Here is a 19973-nt window from a genome sequence, read left to right on the forward strand (position 1 = left end):
ATTTATGCCACACTACATGTTTTTTTTAAATTTTAATTTTCAGCAATCATGGCACAAATGTTGAATGTTTAACGTTTTTACACCATAATACGCATACAACATATGACATTTATTGTTTGTTTATAAAATTATTCTGGTTTTAAATATTTACAGATTTTCAAGACTCTCAACAGCATTTTAATTTGAAATAAACCTGTCACATTGCATGTTTGCTATCTTTCGTCAATGTTGATCACCCCAAATGAAATGGTGAATAAACTTGAGAAAAAGAATGAATTTACTTTAAATTATTTTTTCTCTCTTTCACAGTTTGGAGATCTTTGGAATGATTCTTATATAAAAGTACTAGTAGCACAACACTACATTTACATTTAATCTTTTGCAATGGCTTATCCTCAAACACACCTTTCATGAGTGAAATTCTTAAACTGGATGGGATATAATGTACATTTTCATTATTGTGGTACTTTTGGAGCTAAATATTGATTGAGGTTGAATATATGTGGAGAATGCCCTATCTATTTTGAACAGATTACATTCTGCAAATGTTCATTTAAAAAGAAAACACATAGACTAAAGGAAGTTCCATGAATTTATTGTATTTTATGTGTGGGGAAATCAACATCTCTATAATAAATGATGATGTTTTCTGCATCATCATATATTTAATCATATTAAGATAACACGCTATTTTAAAGGCTCTTGATCATTTTAGATGCTCAAATGGCCAGATTAAAAATAGAGCCAACATCATGTGCTCCACTGCCAATATTTTTCATACTACTAAGCTCATTTTAGTATAATATATAGTATTTTGTTCACTTTAATGCAAAACCATCACATCCATCCACTCTCATCAGCAGCTGTCGCATCTTTGACCTACAATCGGCTCAGCCAATCGTAAGAGTTTGTATCTAAAACCAGCCAATGGCGAGAGGCGTAGGCGTAAGCCATGTCAGAGCAGTTTGCGGTGAATTTAGCTAGTTAGCCTAGCATAAGCTAACATCTATGCTGGGATATGTACAGCCATGCTACATCCATTGGCGGCTAACATAGGTCCTTGACGTGGAAAAATCTTTAACTCGGCCTCGCTCCGGCGAAATCGGCGGCTGTTTTGGAGATCGCTGCATGGAAAATAAGAAGCCATCGGTAAAAGAAGGTAAGGCGTGCCTTGTATAATCAGTGGTGCCGCATTGAGGCTTGTTATCGAGAAGAGCCCCGAGGCGAGTTCTTTTTTACTTCACCGTACATAACCTCACATTGGACAGCGGCTAACCAGAGGCTAGTCTGTCATGACTCATAAATGTTCTTTTTTGGAAAAAATATATGAATAAAAACAGATCGGCTTTCTGCACCGCAGCGCGAGATGCTGCTTGAAAGTTAGTTCAGATTAGATTGCAAATCAGGTGCCAAATGTCATTTTTATTGCTGAAAAGAAATCAGGGCAGTTAGCATCCCGGACTGGGTTAGCCTTTTTCCCAATGTGAGACGCCCTTGTATCATGAATTAGTGCAACTATGTGTTAAAGTGTCACATATTTTCTGGGAAAATGGTGCACATGAAGTATTTTTATTTGTTGATGACATTGTTGTTGATATTTGGAGCGATCAGATAGTGTGGCAGTAAAATTTGATTTATTTACACAGTGTGGCAGTAAAATTTGACCTATTTGCACAGATTTTGGAGGGGTAGTGTTAAAAAACACTTTGTATGTGAAGATCTGGGACATTGGAGATAGGTGTTCTTTTTTAAGGCATAAATTGCTTTTTTAAAGCATAGATTGCTTTTATTCAGTTGGAAAAATGTATTCTTATGAGATTTAACTTGTAATGTAAGAATGTCAAAGTAATTTTCTAGTATAGTTGTAAAATTATAACCCCATCTCTCCAAAAATCTATTAATAATGATTTACCATTCTGGAATATAGTGTTTACGTTTTACATTGGCATCAAGCATGCATCCGAATTGCATCCACATTTGGAACAAATCGGATCTGCACTATTTACATTGCATGAGCAATTTATCACATGTAACATGTAACTTAAAAATGGTTGTGTGGTGTCATTGATATTTGCATTTTTTTATATGTGGCACTAATGATTTAAAATGTGTGATTTGCAGGTTTGGATTCTTTAATCAACAATTCTGCCAAGAAAGTCATTTTCAAAACACGCACCCATGCACGCACCCATGCACGCACCCATGCACGCACCCATGCACGCACCCATGCACGCACCCATGCACGCACCCATGCACGCACCCATGCACGCACCCATGCACGCACCCATGCACGCACCCATGCACGCACCCATGCACGCACCCATGCACGCACCCATGCACGCACCCACGCACGCACCCATGCACGCACCCATGCACACGCCCATGCACCCCCCTCATATTATATGATATGTAATTGTATCTGACTGTTATTCATTATCATATGTTATTATTTTTGATGTATGTTTTTGCACTTGGGGCCAAAACCCAAACACTAAAAACGTGGGTGCGTCTACAGTCAGTATGTGTTTGTGTGTAATTATTGTATCACTGATTAATAGGACTCTTGACAATCTCTCATTAGGTTTCTGAAGGTGCATGAGGGACATTTAAGATCTTCTATAGATGAATGGTGAAGACCTCTGTGACCATTTTTCTTATTTTATTGCTCATCGTAACCGGTTGATTCAGTGGAATGCCTGAAGAAGACAACTTTCAGACTGTAAGCTGCTACTTTTCTCACCAGCTCTGAACCCTGCAGTTTATTTGTGCATTTTATAAGCTGATAGGGTGCACGTGTTTTTGGTATAAATATCCCATAATGCAATGTAGACACCTGCAGTTTGTAGGTTAAAAAATATAATTATTTTTGCATTTGTGTTTTTCAGCTTTACAGTCCAATGAGGCCAAACCCCACCCCTTCCTTTTTTTGGTAAACTTTAATCCGCATTCACAGAGAAGCCCATGTTAAGTCTGATGGCAACTAGGCTTTAAACGTTTTGATTTTTCTATCAGCTCATGACTATCGTGCGGCTGGCTCTTTGTGTTATAAGTGTTCGCCTCCTCCCCCATTAGCCTTGAGCAGCCCAAAATCCATCCCAACTCTGCACGTTGGTGACAGCTCAAAAGAAGAAAAAAAAAACGTAATGTGGCTCAAAATTTCCACAGTCACATGACATGCTGGAAACGTGCTAGTCTATTAAGTGGCTTAGGAAAGTTTCCTTTTCAGCCATGTATTTTGTGTGATCTTTTTTTTCTCTTCCAAATCTGAAGGCTACTATTCCCCCATTTCCCACTTATGCTTTTCATTAAATTTAAGTTTTCCACTGAACTTTTATTTGTGATAGACTAAATAATAATAAGGATTCTGAACATTAAAGGTAACTTGCAAAGAGCCAGATATAATACATGACTTTTTATATATTGACATTTTTTAAAGCATGTTTTTCCTCATATTTATTAGTATTTATGTTATATTTAATCACTTTATTAATATAATCTAAAATACTCTTCATTTTTGCATGCTCTTTTACTTTTTTTACTTACAATATATTCTTCCCACTGACTTAATGTGAAAATGAGGATACAATCACTAAAATGACTAAAATGCTTTAAAATAAGCCTCCTTGATTGACCCATCATGGTACAGAGCTACATTACTGCATGCTGTGAGTTATGTTTCCCCAACGTGCAACCTGGAATGCCTTCTGCTATCTAGATACACGTAAACAAGTACCAACACGCGTTTCTCACAGACTTCCTTTTCCCAACTGGCTTATTTAGTCCTATTGTGACAGCACCTGAGGGCTCGTCTTGGTTTGGATGTCGGAAACCGGCGTATTCATTTCACTCGCCGCTCTCTCCTGTTATTGACATGTGGTTTTACGAGAAATCAACTGTTTTGATGGCAACATTGGCCTTTGTCAGAAGACTGCTTGTGTAGTGAAGATAAATTGGGTGTTGCGTGTCAACAATTATGGCTTCTCTAATGAAAACGAGGGTTTTTAAGTACCTTGACATTGCAGGAGCAAGACATTTGAGTAATTTGTCTTCATAAGGTTGCATTAGTCATCAGGGGAATCCCTTCTTTTCAGTGGAGATAGTTTGATGAGGTCATTTAAAGGCTCATTTTGTGCTTGGGTTTAGTCCAAATTCTTATACATTGCAAGTGTAAACAAGTACAACAGCTAGAGCAAATAATACGCCAGCTGGATTTGGTGATTTCACTAATGCTTGGGTGGGGTCTAAAGAAATATATCTTCTAATATGTTAGGCCATTGTGTTCAACTATAGCTTGCAAATTTTCCTCTATAAATTTCTTGGTATGGTTAGTCTATTTTCAATTCTGCTTTTTACCCCCGATGTTGACATTGACACATTTCCTTACCCTCATGTTTTTGATTGTCTCATCTGTGGTCACCATGGGCACATGTTTGTGGTCTTTGCTGTACAGAAATGGAAAAGTAAAACTGGGAAGTGAAAATGTGGCAATATCATTTGCGTTTATTATTTGAGCGGTTTCTAATTAAATTTTGGAATAGTAACCCATCGTCTCCAAGCTGGGGGAAGTAGGTGAATTTCAATGTCATTATGTTTGGGTGACAGTAATATTATTACTTTTTTTTTTTATATAAGCCTTTGTTGCAGATTGCAATCTTATTTTCCATGCAGTAAACCTTCCAATCATTGTTAATTGGTGTGAACTCCCACCGTCCGTTTTGGGTCCTTCTACACTGCCGCTATTGATTGTGAGACTATTTTGATGCCCCCACAAGTGAAGCCTTGTTTCTTAGTTCAAGACTTAAAAAGTTTTGATGTGGTCATTGGAAAGGTTTCTACTGGCCTTGAACCTAATTGGAATGGCACCATGTAAAAATTGCCATTTTGCATGAAAGAAAATCTGAACTCGTGTGGCTCGGTCAATCCTCAAGTCTGTCAGAATGCATATTCCCATCACTCGTTCACCCTCGTGTCCACATTTCCTGTCTCACAGCTGGCTCACTGAGTATCCCATGACCCCTTGCTGTGATGATGCTGTTTTGTTTTGGGAGAATCTAGGACAGTCGCAATGAGATAACAGTCCCAGGGGATTCAGTTGCCGCAGTTTCATGTGAAAAGAAATTCATCAGACGTTCGCGGGGACGGCGGTAAGCAAACTAGTGGCTAAAAATTGAGAATTGGGTGTAAGTCGCAGGAAGTGTCGCAGTGCCAGAGGCAGCAAGGGAGCGTACAGAGCACATTCCAGAAGGCGAGAGCCCTGTGATTTTAGCAGGCTGTCACAGGGATTAGGTTACTGTCTGCTCCTGTGAGCTCATGCTGTTGCTGTGTCAGTCATTGCTGCAGCAATCTGGCTATGCAGTGCACTTCAGGCATACTTGTGACATCATTTTTACTAAACCCATTTTAAGACAGTCAGAGCCATTTCGTGAAATTTAACACTGTTAGATCGCTTCGCCTTAGATTTCTTTTACCATATCCGAATACAATACATCTATTTTTTATTGGGACACTGGCTTGCCAAGTGAACATTTCTGGGTTTTTTGATTGTTTGGTTGTCTATGGCTTCTCTTGCAGAGATTTAAATTGATATGGGTTTGCTGGATGTAGGTAGTTATGTCAGTTTGATTTAGAATTTTGTTTCACTTAGCATAAATGTCTTAGAAAACAAACATAATTGTCTCTCAGATAAACAGATACACCTTTATGTGGTCACCTGTCCATTTCAACAAACAATGATTTAAAACAATATTTCTTAAAAGGGCCGCAGTTGATTGACAGAAAGACAAACATCTTTTGGGAGTTCATAAAATGTGTAAAACCCTAATGGTGTTTCATTTCAACTTTTCCAGATCCCCTTTTTAGTGTAAAGTACTGGTGACTGGGCAGCCAGTTGTGAGCACTGTTGGCACTGTTGTGAACACGAGTGGATTACTGATAATCTCAATGGGTGACCCGTCTCCGACCCACAGCTGCTATCACGGCAGTGGATAAGTTGGCCTCTTGTTTGCCTCCAATTTAACTGTGAGCTTTGTCACACAATATGTAAAAGTGTGAAATAATTAGCTTTCTCTAGGTGACATGACAGGAAGGGATTCTTTAGCAGATCTTGTTAAAAATAACAGGAAAGCTCCCCTTTATTTGTTGCTCTTTGTCAAAGGGGGAAATGAGAGCCACACTTAACTCAGGAAAACCTTTCATTTGCTGCCACTTTCGACCACCTGTCCACTGCCCCATGTGGTCTGGCCGCCCATGTCGACCTTGACCACAAAACAGCAAATCCTGTTTTTACTATTTATTCTCCTATGCTATTTTCACAGTCTCTGTTCCACAATACTTATATAATTACCGATTTTTCCACAAGTCCAAGGCCGTTTGATTTTAACCGATGACTTAGGTAGGACATCATCATTTTTTTAACAAGAATGTGGCCTAAATCAGCACTACTACTGCTCTTTTATACCGGGAGAATCTTTTTTCCTTCAATGCCATGCCTTTTAGAATAAATACAATCTTTTAAAACATATTCTGCAAGTTCCGTGAAGGAAATTGTCCTAAAGGGGGTAGTATTGAACTAATTTCATGGATTTTTTTAGATAAAACTATGATCGAAAGAAGATTACTTTATCCAAAAGTGTCTTGTTTTCAAGAACTCTGTCAGAGCAGGGGGATTTGAATACTTGGCTGGATTATTAGATTAATGCTATGGGATGTTGTTAGTCTTTGGTTTACAGTGCGTGTGGCAAATGGACCGTGGATTTGACACCGTTCTAACAGTTTGACCTATCTGCCCTGGCGTTTAGGGTTCTGGCTGGGCAAGCAGCTTTGGATGTGCAGCAGCTCAGCGATTAGCTCTCAGCATCTGTTGCTGGGATTTTTTTTTGATCCACCCTCACATCTGCATGGCTGGAAGAGTTAATGTGCAGTTTAGACTCGCGTGCCAGGGCCCTCTGTAGCTAAAGGGAAGTGAAATTTTAGTGTCGACTGGCAAAGGGAATTTGTAGAAACTGTTGTTCCTCTGTTGGTTCTTCTCTTTGGGACTTTAGGAAAGAGAAGTAAAAGAAAAGTGCAATATTGTGAAATAATGCAGAAAAAAAGCAGATCATTGGGCACAGAAAGATGCAAAATCGCCTCTATTTTATACTAGATCAGGGATCATAGCATTGGATGAACCCAATGAGATTTTTCTGAGATTTTCCACAAATCCAAGACTTGCTATGCAATTGCAAAGATGGCTAATAGTAAAGATTTTTTTTTAAAATGTTGTCAACGAAGAGGGTGTTTAAGCTGTAAGAGTTCCGGTACCAATTTGAGTCTGGACTTCCTGGATAAAACTAGGGCACCATATACCACAACACCTTAAGATCTCGTCGAAGCCTCGACCGCAACCTTGCGATTATTTGTTTATATTACCACTCATGGCTAATCGTGCTGAAAATTGGTTTAGCTCTCTGTGGTCTTCGTGTTTGCCAAGGATCGTGTTCAGGGCTGGTTCCAGAGCCAGCTGCAGTTGAAACCTAGACCGACACCTTTGCCTTGAATGAAAACTAAACCAAAGCCCCCGATCAATAAGGTCAGTGTCTGGTTCCTTAAGTCAGTCTGTAGGTTAAGGTTAGAACCCAACAATCGTATAACAGGAATAGAGCACCCAAACAGCTGCTTCAATGCTCTTCAAAACTCTTCACATTAATGCAGCTTGGCGGCACTGATGGTGGAATTTGTCATGAGACTAGAGATTGAAAGTTACTCTTTGTTTTTCAAGGATTGTAGTGACTCACTTAGAGAATGCTTGAGGGAGTGTTGCTGTTCTTGTGATGAGCAACATCTTGATCTACCGATGTCTTAACTGACAAACAGTTTTATGCATGTACACAAAGCCAAAGGTCAGTGTTTACTTTGAAATGCTATCCTTCTTAATCCCTTTCTTTTATTGTGAATTGCACCAGGCTGAAGTTGGTTTTTATATGGAACACATGATCACTGGGTGATTTATTTTTTTTAGATGGGTTTGGGTTAAGAAATCTTCACTCAAGTCAATTCTTTTTTGGCATCTTATGATGAAAGTTGCAAACAATATTTGTTTCAACAACACATTATGCCAAAAGAAATTTGGTTAATGGAGAACAAACTTTGGCAATAACAGCTGGAATCTATTCAGCATTCTTCTGTTCTTGGTTGTATTTGTACAAATCTTGAAGTTTATGTATGTAACCTCACGAATGGTAAGACGTCATACATGGGGAATAGACTGTCTTATTACCATGGTATAACTGTCATCATTGAAAAGTCTTATAGCATCATTTTTGTTTGTTTTTCTTTTGTTTTTAGGCCTACAGTGAAGTGTCAGAGTTTTTGGAAACGTCAGCTTTGATGCAGTACAGGTCAGCCATTTTTTTATTGTTAAAAAGAACATTGAAGTGATGCATCGTTAATCAAATGTTTGTTTAGAAAATTCAAGTCACAAAATACCAACCAACACATGGTTTTCTGTGGCAAACATAGTTCCAGAGCATGCAATATCCATCACAACTCTTGTAATGGACTGTCACAATTAATTAATTCACTGTGTGAAGGTTTGGTGTATGACTTTGCAATTTATTTCAAGTTATCAAATAAAAGCTTTTATTAGACTTTTTGAAATATTTGTCTCTTCCTTGTCTTCTTCAGTTCCTTTTGTGCAAGATGACGGAAGAGGTGATTGTCATCGCCAAGTTTGATTACATGGCCCAACAGGACCAAGAGTTGGATATCAAGAAGAATGAGCGCCTCTGGCTCCTTGACGACTCCAAGTCCTGGTGGAGGGTCCGGAATGCCACCAATAAAACAGGCTTTGTGCCGTCCAACTATGTTGAGAGGAAAAACAGCGCCAGGAAGGCTTCAATTGTCAAAAACCTCAAGGACACACTGGGTAAGAAAGACTCTTATTACTGCTTTATTATTTTGCCCTATTCCCTACGTAAGCCAAAGGCATCTTGATCTCAAATACCGTATTACAAGAACTTTACCCATGAAGTATTCTGGAGTTCAAATTGTATCTCAAGTCACAGCGTGTGTGTACATCTCTTATCTTCAGGCTATGGGAACATTTTTTGTTCCTGGTAGCATGGCCACAGTCCAAGAATGTTAGTAAAATGACTATAACTTGCACGTATAATGCAGCCCTTTCCTGTGACCTTTTAAATTACAAGCAAGTGATTGTTTTATAACCACACTTGGAGGCTTGCCTGTAATGTGCAACACGTAACACGAGCCACGCTATGACTCCCCCCACCTGCTTCGGCATCCGTCCGAGTATTAAGCACAGGTGAACAGCTGCACGAACGATACACTAAACAGACTGGAGACACGATCACATCGCAACTTTAGATCCAGTAAACGTGCTCTAATGTGAAACATGAACTGAAGAGCATAGAGTGGCTTGTAAAAATTTAATTACAGTCATAAATACGCCATCTCCATCTATTCCTGGATTCGTGCATATTTTAACTGGAGAACTGTGGGTGATTAGCACATTAACAAATGAGTGTAAATGTTTTTTTTTAAAGCTTTGTATGGGTGTGGAGGGGTGTCAACCTCTTGAAAGAATCTAAGTGATCTGGTTTGATTTGTGTAAGTGAGGGATTTATATCAAATTATACAAATTCATGCAATAGTTGAGCAGATTGTGAATCAGCCGAGTTGGTAACGCAAGCCCCAGAGGAACACATTATATTTGAATTCCCCAAAAAAATGTGCCACCCAAAAATAGCTCTTTGCCTTCCTTTTACGTCTTTACATCTCATTTTCTTTTTGAGTGCAACAACCCACCACATCCCTCCTCCTCTTCCTTCGCCTCCGCCTCCTCCATCTCCTTCCTTCTACCCTTCTCCATGAGGTCTATAATGCTATGCTTCCCCAACTCCACCACTCATTGGCCTCTTCTAGTCACATGAGCGGGGAAATGGGCGTCCCCCCCCTCAAACTCGAGCTCTCTGGGTGTTCACATGGAATATCTACAGCTGCAGTGGGAAGTGAGTGCAGCCGGGAGACGGACACACCGAAAGGCGAGGCGGCCGTGAGCCAAAAATGGACATGGCTAACCTATTCAAGCACTTTTTTCGTGAGTTCTATACTTTTGCTTCTCCGAAGCTTGCGCTGGTCTAAAACTTTTAGTTATCTTGAAGTTGGTTCATCTGATCTTCTTTGGTATTTGTAGTTGTGCGGTGGTTTGTTCATCTGCCTCTTTTTGTTGTAAAAGTATTGAAGCTTTGTTAGGCAACTCTCCTCTTAGACACGGATCTTTGTGCTAATATGTTGTGTTGGCAGAGCAGGGGGGAGAGGGTCTCTACGCACACACACACACCCACACACACTACACACACACATATACACACACGCACACACACTGGGTGGATATTCCCTTGAAAAGCCTCCTGCCCAAGCCGAAGCCTGTAATTGCCTCAGCAATCCTTCTGTCTCTCTTGCTTTTAAGTACATATCCACGCCGCAATCCTATTTCTTCTCCCTCCTCCTCCGCCATTCCTCCCGTCGACAGCCGGAAACTCTATGGATACCATTGTTATTTTTTTTGAAGACCCTTGCCATACTTTTGTTCCGGAATATCGCAAGACGCTCCATTTTTTTTCTCCCTTTTATGCTACCCTTAGGGCGTTCTTTTCTGGGAGGGTCCCAACTCACCACCCGCCGGTCATGAGCTATCGTTGCTCACGTAAAACAGTGCAACCATTGTGCCGGATGTCATCAATCGAAAAAACACCCCCTTTCCGTCTTCCCGTCTTATGCACCTCACTAACTTATCAGAGGAATGTCATTGGATGAGGCCTGTTGATCTTTTACAGCCTGGCATGGTGTTCAACAATGCTTTTCTGATTTCCAACACAGAGATTACAAGTAGAGATGAGCTAACAAACGTATATTTTTTGGGGGGGGAAGTTGCTCTGGCTCCTTCCTCTGTTTTCCTGTTTCTTAGCCTCCCCCCAGTGAGCGGAAACTCTAATTTGAGCCACATTTCTTACGTGCCCACCATTGGAGGAGAACTGACCAGAGAGGAAGTGAAAAGTCAGAAGGAAGTTGAATCATTGTGCAGGGATTCTGTCTGTTTTTCAGGCCCTCGCTTGTTCTCGCTTATCCGCTTCATGATTTCATTTATTTATTTTTTAATCTTATCTGGGTCATCGTATTCCTCCAAACCATTGTTTGTTTTGGATGGAATATCTCTGTGAAAGAAAGAGCCTTTCAACAGTTGTCATCACAATCCATACTAAGTGGTTGGAGGTGATATTTTCCAAGTTGTGCTCGACAATGTGGACAAGCTGAATGTTTATTTTCATTTAAACATGCACAAATGAGTTGCACATTTATTACCCAACTGTATTTGTTCATCAGTTGAGAAACCCAGTTTTCTAAAATAACTTGACAATGGCTCTTTTCAGTTGAAGTTGTCTAGAATTCACAGTTGTGGAGAAAGCCGGCAAGTAACTTTATTATTGTCTGGATGCGCTTGTGACAACACGTCTCATGAGACACACTTTTGATGTAGCTGACTGGAGCAGCTGTGCAGTTATTCGTTACCCTTTGTTGACAATCCCCAGATGGGATGTACTATGAAGGACTGACTGGTCCTTATCACATTAGCTACACTTTCCAAAGTACTGTCAGCCAATTTATAGAGAAATACTCCTTTTCCAACATGCCGGGAAATGCAATTCCCTTCATCTTTTTTTCTATTATGTACTTAATGACACAGTAATGTTATAAAAAGGAACTCAAATGTGGTACTTGGGTTTCTGTTCAGTGACAATTTACGTGACCTAATCCAACCTTTAATACAACCATTATTACCATCCTAAAAAAAATGATTATGACATTTTTTGTGCTATAGCACAAGAATAGTGCAGAGCAGGTCAATATTTACCTATTGGCGCTAATGAAATACATTACTTAATTGAATGATTGTCTATATAATCTAAAATTAGTTTAGCTACAGAAATACACTGTGGTCAATACATATATATCCAACATTACTTTTCATTGCTTGTGCCAGCTGTTTTTCATATTTCATAGTTTTTTTTGGGATACTTTTTAAATTCATTTATGTCCTGCCATTCTTGTATAGTATTGCACTCAGTGACATGGCGATGAAGTCCAACTTGCAGCACTGTGCCGCCAGAACAAAACACAAGCCAAAGGTTGCCTTTCATACTTTGATGTCTGAGCGACAAGGTTTGGCACGTTTCCTGCACAGCCGCCTCCAAGCCGTGTTTGGATCTGCCCTGAGTCTTTGGATCTGCCCCCCTCTCTCTTTTTTTCTTTTTTAAGAAGGCACACTTCATTGTAAACTCAGTGTGTAACTAAATTTAAAATCATAAATGTACTTCAGGTTTTATGAGCAGAAGAGCAGCATTTTGTTCGTCCAAGCAACTGCATTGTGTCCCAAGTCCGGGGATGTCCCGGTTTTGTCAGACACTCTGACGCGGGGTGTTGTCGTCCACAGAGGAAGAGCCCTGAAATGAAGGGAAGCCAAGGGTCGAGAAGGCCATGGGCAGACAATGGATGAGTCGCCAGCAAAGGCAGACGAGAGTTAAAAAACAAATTGTATTGGAACAAACGTTCTCCCACTCGTGTTGTGCACACCCCCATCTGTAAACAGTCACCAATAATCTTTATTTGGTGGGCATTAACATATGTGTTGGGCTTACCACTCTGCTGTCCAACACGACTTAAACAGAGAGAAGTTTATCCCTTCTCTGCCTTATTTTTAAGTTGAGCCTTGAATTTTGGGCGTAAATATTAGCGCAATTCTGCATGGTAAAGGTGGAATTTTAACAACAAAGGTCATTTGTGGTTAGTGATGAAAGACTTATATTTCTGTGTTTCCTTTTAAATGATAGTCTAACTATCCCCTTTTCCCAAGAAAGTATTTCATTAGTCTGACCCAAAACTGTCACCAAAAGGGGATCCATGAAGGTTTACAATTCAGTACTAATCCAAATTAGGATTGCTTGGCCTGGCAGTGCAATCCCTCACTGATTAACTTAATAACAGCACCACAACTATGTCTATCCACCTACCTGTATTTGTCCATCCATCCATTCATCCATTCATTATTTTTTTTCATTTTCTATTCAGCTTATCCCCAAAGGGTTCAGTACATGCAAATGTTTTTATTTTATTTTTGCATGACAGTTTCTTCCTATATCCAAACTAAGCAGCCGAAGCCAGCATTTTTAATGCAAATCTTTTATACACGGAAACTACAAATAATCCCCAACAGGGCAATCACATTGGTATTCTGGCAAGTTAAATCTTGATCATCATGCACTAAAAGATACTTAAGTTGTGTAGCACTGACCAAATGCTTCTTTAGTGCTAATCAAGACTGTTCCACCAGTTGTGGCTTCCAGCAACTCATAATTGTTGCTAAATGGAGTAACACTTGTGTATTTCCACCTTCAAGGGAATTGAGGCAAATTTAACAATCCATTAAGGCATATTATGGCCTTACACATTTCATCACATTTCAAACAAGTGTTGGTTTACTTGGGAATAGTAAACCTAATTTCCATGTTTGGAAACGTCTGCTTGCATCTGGAGTCTGTACTTAGGTGCAGTGGCGTGACTAATAACAGGGTCTACCTGGAAGGAATTCAGCCTTTCTACATCAGCGTTGCATTTCATCGTGTCTTTAGGTCACAACGTTTCTCAGAAACAATTAATCTGTGTTTTTTTTTTTTTTTGTCACAAAGTAAACACGTTAGCCTTCCAGCTTCGGCCTGGAAACTCCACCCTGCCTCCCTTGTATAATTTTAAGCAGCTGACTTTCGATTATGCAAGTCTCGCAAACGTAATCAGAACGAGAGTTTTCCTACAGTACATCATCGGTCACTGATAGTGTTGAGAGCAAAGTCATTCTCAGTCCAAGAATGATTGCGCCGGTGTAGTGTTGCATCGGTCAATTCCAGCAAAGAGTTATTTTGTAGGCCAGCATGAGAGTCTTGGAAGTGCTTTATGGACTCTCAGAAAGTCGGAACAAAAGCGTGACCTGTATCATCTGTGAGTGCGCCTTAGTGCCCAGTGGAAATTCTTGTCCAGTAAAACAAAGATCATAGGTCTCTTGGTCTACAACTATATTAGAGAGGAAGAAAAAGGGCTGGGGAAGGTGGAGGGCTTTGTAATCCTCTGCTTTTGGATTACAGTTGGCAACTTGAGTGCCAGAAGGCTTTTCGTCCATATCTAATCCATTTATTTGCATGTTCAAATTTAAGTGTAGATTGAAGTCCAATTGCCCATTGCCTCACTGGACTGTTGTAACTTTAAAATGTCTTGTATCATGTGACTAGTACTTTTTTTCAGACACAAAAGGGTCTTGTAATCATCATTGCACATTCTATCCCAAGAAAACTGCACCAAATGAGTCATTGCTTGATAGAAAGTGACTTTTCAGTGATTACATTTCTTTCTATGGAAATGTAAACATTTACTGCATAAATTGTTGGACTTTTTCCTAAAATGCAGGCAGTGCACCACCTTTTTTGTATCTTTTAAGACTAGTACTAAGTGGAGCTGATAGGATTTCAAATTTGAAGTCAAATTTTCCTCTCCATGGGCTGCTTGAGCCTAATGATTCGGCATTCATCCAGGTGATTAGTGCACCACGATTAGCAACGACAAAATCTTACAGAACCTTTTGTTCTGCAGATTTTTGACCTTTTTTTCCCCCAAAAACCTAACTCATTTAATATCCACCCTTCAAGTTTTCCACTAGATTTAGAAAGCAGGTGTTTTTCTGAAATAAGTACAGCAACGTACAGTTTTTTTTCCCCTTTCCTGGGTCTAATCCCTAAGAATGCAGTATGTGTTTTATTCATGCTTACCCACCCTTATTTTGGCCTGACCCCCTAAATTTTATCACAGCCTGGGGTGGGATTTTATTTTCTCTCTTTTAATAGTGCACAGCACTTGATTTTTTTATTTTTTTATGTCTGCCTCATGCATGAAACTGTTAAAAATTTTATTTTGCGTCTGAGAAAACCCGACAATGATGGCTGTTCGACTAAAATGGAGAGGGTCTTTGATTAAGGCCTTGCCAAGTTGGAACATAAGGCATTTTGAGGTTAAGAAGTGCATGCTTACCCTGCGGTGTAAGAATTTGTTATAACTCACAAGGCAACGTTAACTCACTACTGTACTTCCATTTTGTCTTCTTTCTGGGATGAACCAGTTAATTATTCATTTTATTAATATACTGTCTGTGGTGGTTGTTAATTTTAACTGTCATTGGTTGCTTTTTGTTTTCAGGGATTGGGAAGGTGAAGAGCAGGAAAGGGGGCATGAGGGATACTGCTTCCAATGCGGACGCCGATATGTACGCGGATAACGGCGAGAGGCTGTACGACCTGAACCTGCCCGCCCTGGTCAAGTTCAGCTACACGGCAGAGCGTGAGGATGAGCTCTCTTTGGTCAAAGGCACCCGGGTGGTGGTGATGGAGAAGTGTAGCGATGGCTGGTGGCGCGGCAGCTACAACGGTCGCTCCGGGTGGTTCCCGTCCAACTATGTCACAGAGGACGTGGACGGGACAGCGAGCATCGGGGGGCCGGGCGGCCTCGGGGATCCGTCGGGATCGCTCACGGAGAAGCTATCGGCCGTGGTGAACAGCACGGCCAATGGAAACAGGGTTCTACACACTGTGCAGGCTCTCTACCCTTTCAGTTCGGACAACGACGAAGAACTGAACTTTGAGAAGGGTGAGTTGATGGACGTGGTGGAGAAGCCCGAGAACGATCCGGAATGGTGGAAGTGCCGCAAGGCGGACGGGCAGCTTGGGCTGGTGCCCAAGAACTACGTGACAGTGCTGGACTCGGCCTCCCACAAAACCTCAGCTGGGCCCGCCGGCCCACCCACGCCCGATTGTGACTACATTTCGCCGTCGGGCAGCGGTCGGTTCGCGGGGAAGGAGTGGTACTACGGCAAGGTGACACGCCACCAGGCGGAGGTGGCGCTCAACCAGCGAGGCATCGAGGGAGACTTCCTCATCCGAGACAGCGAGTCATCGGTGAGTTTACCTTTTTGACACTATGTTATAACACAGTCATCCCAATGGAAGTAGAGTTCACTATTTATCAATGATGTTTTCTTCTGTGGGTAATTTTTCCCGCTACTAACTCAAAGACCTTTTATTAGAATTTTATGAAACACACTGAGATACCCCAATGTCTAAATAGGATGTTGGTTTCAGCAGGTATTTTGAAGTGATGAATCACCACTAAAAGACAAGTTATGTGTATTTGGTTGGAACTAAGCATGTTTAATGCAGTTAACTTATAAGGTTTTTAGTCACGTCAATTCAACCAACAGAGCATTGCATAATTCAAATTCCTGAGTTTGAATGTTGGGAATTTCTCCTTGAGGTGAACCACCTTTTGTCTGTATGTAATCTTAGATAAGTGAAAGAATCTTTTATCTACAAGACCAAACAAATGATATTCACAGTAAAACTACTACCACTACTTTGACACACACATACACTTTCATTTATTTTGTAGTTCAGTGAAGCTTACATGGGGATTTATGAAAATTGGTTGTTTTGTATTATAGTTTGGTACGCATTAATGTTAAAAAAAATCAACTAAAATGGTGTATTCTGATGACTTGATCTTTGTCCCCACTATTTTAGTACAAGAAAGTCGTAAATGTCTGCTATGAATATCGTGTCCTCCTGATTGATCCTTCCTCTCTTTGTTTTCTAGCCAAACGACTTCTCCATCTCATTGAAGGCGCAGAGCAAGAACAAGCATTTCAAAGTCCAACTGAAGGAGAGCCTCTACTGCATCGGACAACGTAAGTTCAACTCCATGGAGGAGCTTGTGGAACACTACAAAAAAGCGCCAATCTTTACCAGCGAGCAGGGTGACAAACTCTACCTGGTTAAAGCCCTATCTGCATCCTGATTCTGCACCCAAAAACAGAAATCCCATCTCCACGCAAACCCTTGTAAATGACACACACACACAAACACACACACACACACACTTGCACACTGACATTAAACAGACAGGACCACACTAACATCAAGCCTGAAGACTTAACACGTCATCAGGACTTCTTATGTCTCGTTGAGCATTCCAAGAGGAGGCTGGGAAAAGACGAAGGAGGAAGAATGTTGGGAGTGTTGGGAGACAAGAAAAAAAAATAGGACTAAGATCTCCTGAGAGCAGGTGATGGACCTCTTGGCCATTTATTTATGATGTGATCCAGATGTGTTTTGCTGGAAGTCATTGTATTTCCACCTCCATAGTTTAGTCGCATTTAGTTTGTTGAAAATATGTATAATCCTTTTTTTATGTTTCTTTTTAAAATGTGACTTTTTGTTTTGTTTTTGTAGGCGGTGCCCCTTTGGTTAGAAAGATATTTTCCCCCTCCTCCATTCCTTGATCTTAAATTCTACATAAAGGTGAATCCGTTACATATACTAGTTAAGCGACCAAAATATATTTATTGATACTGTTAGTTTTGGAAAGGATATGCATCTCTTATTTTGGCGGGGGCGCGGAGGGATTGGGGGTTGACCTCCATTTTTTTAAGATGGCCTGTAATTCAATTTTTTTTTTTTTTTTAACATGAAACATTTTATTTCCAACCTGAGATTCATCGTAAGTTTTAGGAGGTCATGTGAAAAAGAAATCACAAGACACTTTCTTTAGAGGAAGTGGGCTTAGTGGCCGGGTTGGGGGGAGGCGGGGCTTCAAAACACCCGCCATCTCAGCAAAGCTGCAGGGGAAACAGTCCAAAAGATGATGTCACTTTGCAGAATTAGCATGGCTGCAGGGAATGGAGGATAGAAGGTCACAAGGGGTGGAAGATGTGCTGATGGCATGTTAGAAATTGCAGATTCCATCAGGCTGGAGGTTTAAGATCAACGTTGTTATTGTCGTTTTTGTCTGATAGAAAGTTTTTCTTATCGAGCACGGCATCCGTGCTTCATTCAATGATGACTTGTCCATCTGGATGGTGAGGGAGGGAGAGGGATTTCAGACAAGGGTGGGGGGTTGGATAGTGGAAAGGAAAAAAAAGGATTGGGGAAAGGGGAGAAAAGATTCTCATGTATTACAGCATCTGGAATTCTGATCCTTGTCCTACTCTGGGTGGGGAACCGGTTACAATCTTTGCGCTCTCCAGGTGTGTGTCGAGCTGAGTGATGACTTGCTGCATAGCTTAGTTGATTCACGCTTTTAGATTTATGATTCACAGTTTCGGCTCGCAGTCTAGTAGAATATGTTTGGAAGGTTTTGGTCCGGTGGAAGCCGATTTCTTTCTCACTGCAAAAAAAAAAAAGAAGTTCCTCACAGGATTTATGTTACATTGCGTATTAGTATTGGCTCTGAGGTTATCGTCGTCACACTGCAGTCTTGTGAAACTTCCCTTCTTGCGTCCACTCTGACATAAACTGACTAATGTAATGGAGGATTTGGGAGATTTTGTTTTTGTTTTTGCAATGTGCCTTCACAACTTTTTGTCAGCCAAAGTTTTATTTTAGTTTTTTTTTACCTGGTCCACCCTGTCCACTTGTTATGCTGCGTGCCATTTATTATTTTTAAAGCAGATATGGAAATTGATATGGATATGGATTTAGTCAGCCATCCGGAACATTTTGATTAAAATCAAAACAAATGCATTTAGTGACTCACAAAAATAACTTTATTGACACATCAATAGTATTGTATTTATGGACTTAAAAAGGTTCTCCACATTTGCTTTAAACCTTTTTTTTGCAGGCATTCAACTTTGTTTTAACCAGGCACTAGTTTCCGTACAATGCCCATCGTGTTTAGTTTTAAAGTGTCCTTACATGGCAACCTTAAATGAATGCCTACATGCACAGTTGAGAGAAATATTGCGCGAAGAGTCGGAGATGTAAAAAAAAGATGTGGCGGACGTTCATAGTCGGAAGCACCTCAAGTGTCACATTTTATTTTACCGTTTACCATTTCTGTCCCTTTTTGATTTTACAGTGTAATCACATACAGTAGATGTATACTATGTCTCATGTAAATGTTGTTATTCAAATACACGAATGATGCAGAATCTTCCTGCTTATTATATTTGAATATAACGGCCGTAGCTTTTGTCTCTTCACACATGGAGGCTGCATGAGCAAGTGTATAGAAGAAAAATCAGCTTAAAAAAACATGGGAACTTGAGACAAACACTCAAAACAAGTGACCCGTGTTAACATTGGTGCTTTTGTGCTGCTTTATTTTATTTTTGACCCTTCTGTCTGCGAGAGCGTGAAACATACAGACCCCCACAAATGTGGAATGATAAGGCAGTGCTGTGAAATTTATTGTCTTGCTCTTAATGCTGTTTTTAATGGAGGGGAGGTCGTCTTCAGGTGTTATAACTTAGAAGAGTTTATTAGTGTTAAAAAGACGTAATAAACGACATCAAACTAACTTGAAATTGTGTTTTTATGTGCTTAAATATACCCTGATGTATTTATTTGAATATCTATATGAATACATTGCTTTTTAAAGTGGGCGTGGCTAATTTGGGTGACAGGTCCCCGTAATCAAGACAGTTCGGGCCACCTGGTGGGGAGAATGAGCCAGAACAGCATGGCGCAGAAATGCGCAAAATTGAAGGAAAAATGTGAAATCTATGATTTTATTGACTATTTTAGAGCGATCGGATCGATCCGTTGATGTTTCAAGAAGGTCAGACACCGTGAAAACTATACAGAAGAGCCAGAGTGGTCTGTTTTGAAGGGTTTCCGACACCTTCAACAGCAGCACATGCACGTCCTAAGGTAAGATTCCGCTATTTACCGCGTAAATGGAAGAGCAATTTGCCAGATTAATCGTACTTGTTGTGTTATTATTCATAATAGAAATATTCCCATCTGAAGGATCTGACGTTTAGGTTTGATTTTCGTTACAATCCAACTTGGCTGTGCATTAAAGGATTGATTACTGGTGTATGAGTG

The 19973-nt window shown here is 40.3% G+C and overlaps 1 protein-coding gene and 1 long non-coding RNA gene across 6 annotated transcripts in view; both read left to right on the forward strand.

Annotated features, from left to right (window-relative positions):
• Window positions 1-981: 981 nt before the first annotated feature.
• nck1b (NCK adaptor protein 1b) lies at window positions 982-19443 on the forward strand. 5 transcript variants are annotated; one of them, XM_077736095.1, is made up of 7 exons: window positions 982-1159; window positions 7442-7567; window positions 7757-7877; window positions 8323-8375; window positions 8662-8902; window positions 15292-16046; window positions 16741-19443. In XM_077736095.1, the coding sequence occupies exons 5-7, from the start codon at window positions 8677-8679 to the stop codon at window positions 16939-16941; spliced, it is 1182 nt and encodes a 393-aa protein (XP_077592221.1). In that variant the 5' UTR covers window positions 982-1159; window positions 7442-7567; window positions 7757-7877; window positions 8323-8375; window positions 8662-8676; the 3' UTR covers window positions 16942-19443. The 5 variants fall into 5 exon arrangements, 4 of the variants coding, with proteins under 4 accessions (XP_077592221.1, XP_077592222.1, XP_077592220.1 ...); XR_013329184.1 differs by lacking the exons at window positions 7442-7567; window positions 7757-7877 and having other exon boundaries at window positions 16741-18169; window positions 18210-19443; XM_077736096.1 differs by lacking the exons at window positions 7442-7567; window positions 7757-7877 and adding an exon at window positions 2689-2719.
• Window positions 19444-19569: 126 nt separating this feature from the next.
• Window positions 19570-19973, forward strand: part of LOC144209310 (uncharacterized) — a 97125-nt gene continuing 96721 nt past the window's right edge. Inside the window, exon 1 of the long non-coding RNA XR_013329081.1 lies at window positions 19570-19796. This is a non-coding gene — a long non-coding RNA (uncharacterized LOC144209310). The remainder of the gene's footprint in view (window positions 19797-19973) is intronic.

This window comes from Stigmatopora nigra, chromosome 16 (genome assembly GCF_051989575.1).
Source record: "Stigmatopora nigra isolate UIUO_SnigA chromosome 16, RoL_Snig_1.1, whole genome shotgun sequence".
Taxonomy (NCBI): domain Eukaryota; kingdom Metazoa; phylum Chordata; class Actinopteri; order Syngnathiformes; family Syngnathidae; genus Stigmatopora; species Stigmatopora nigra.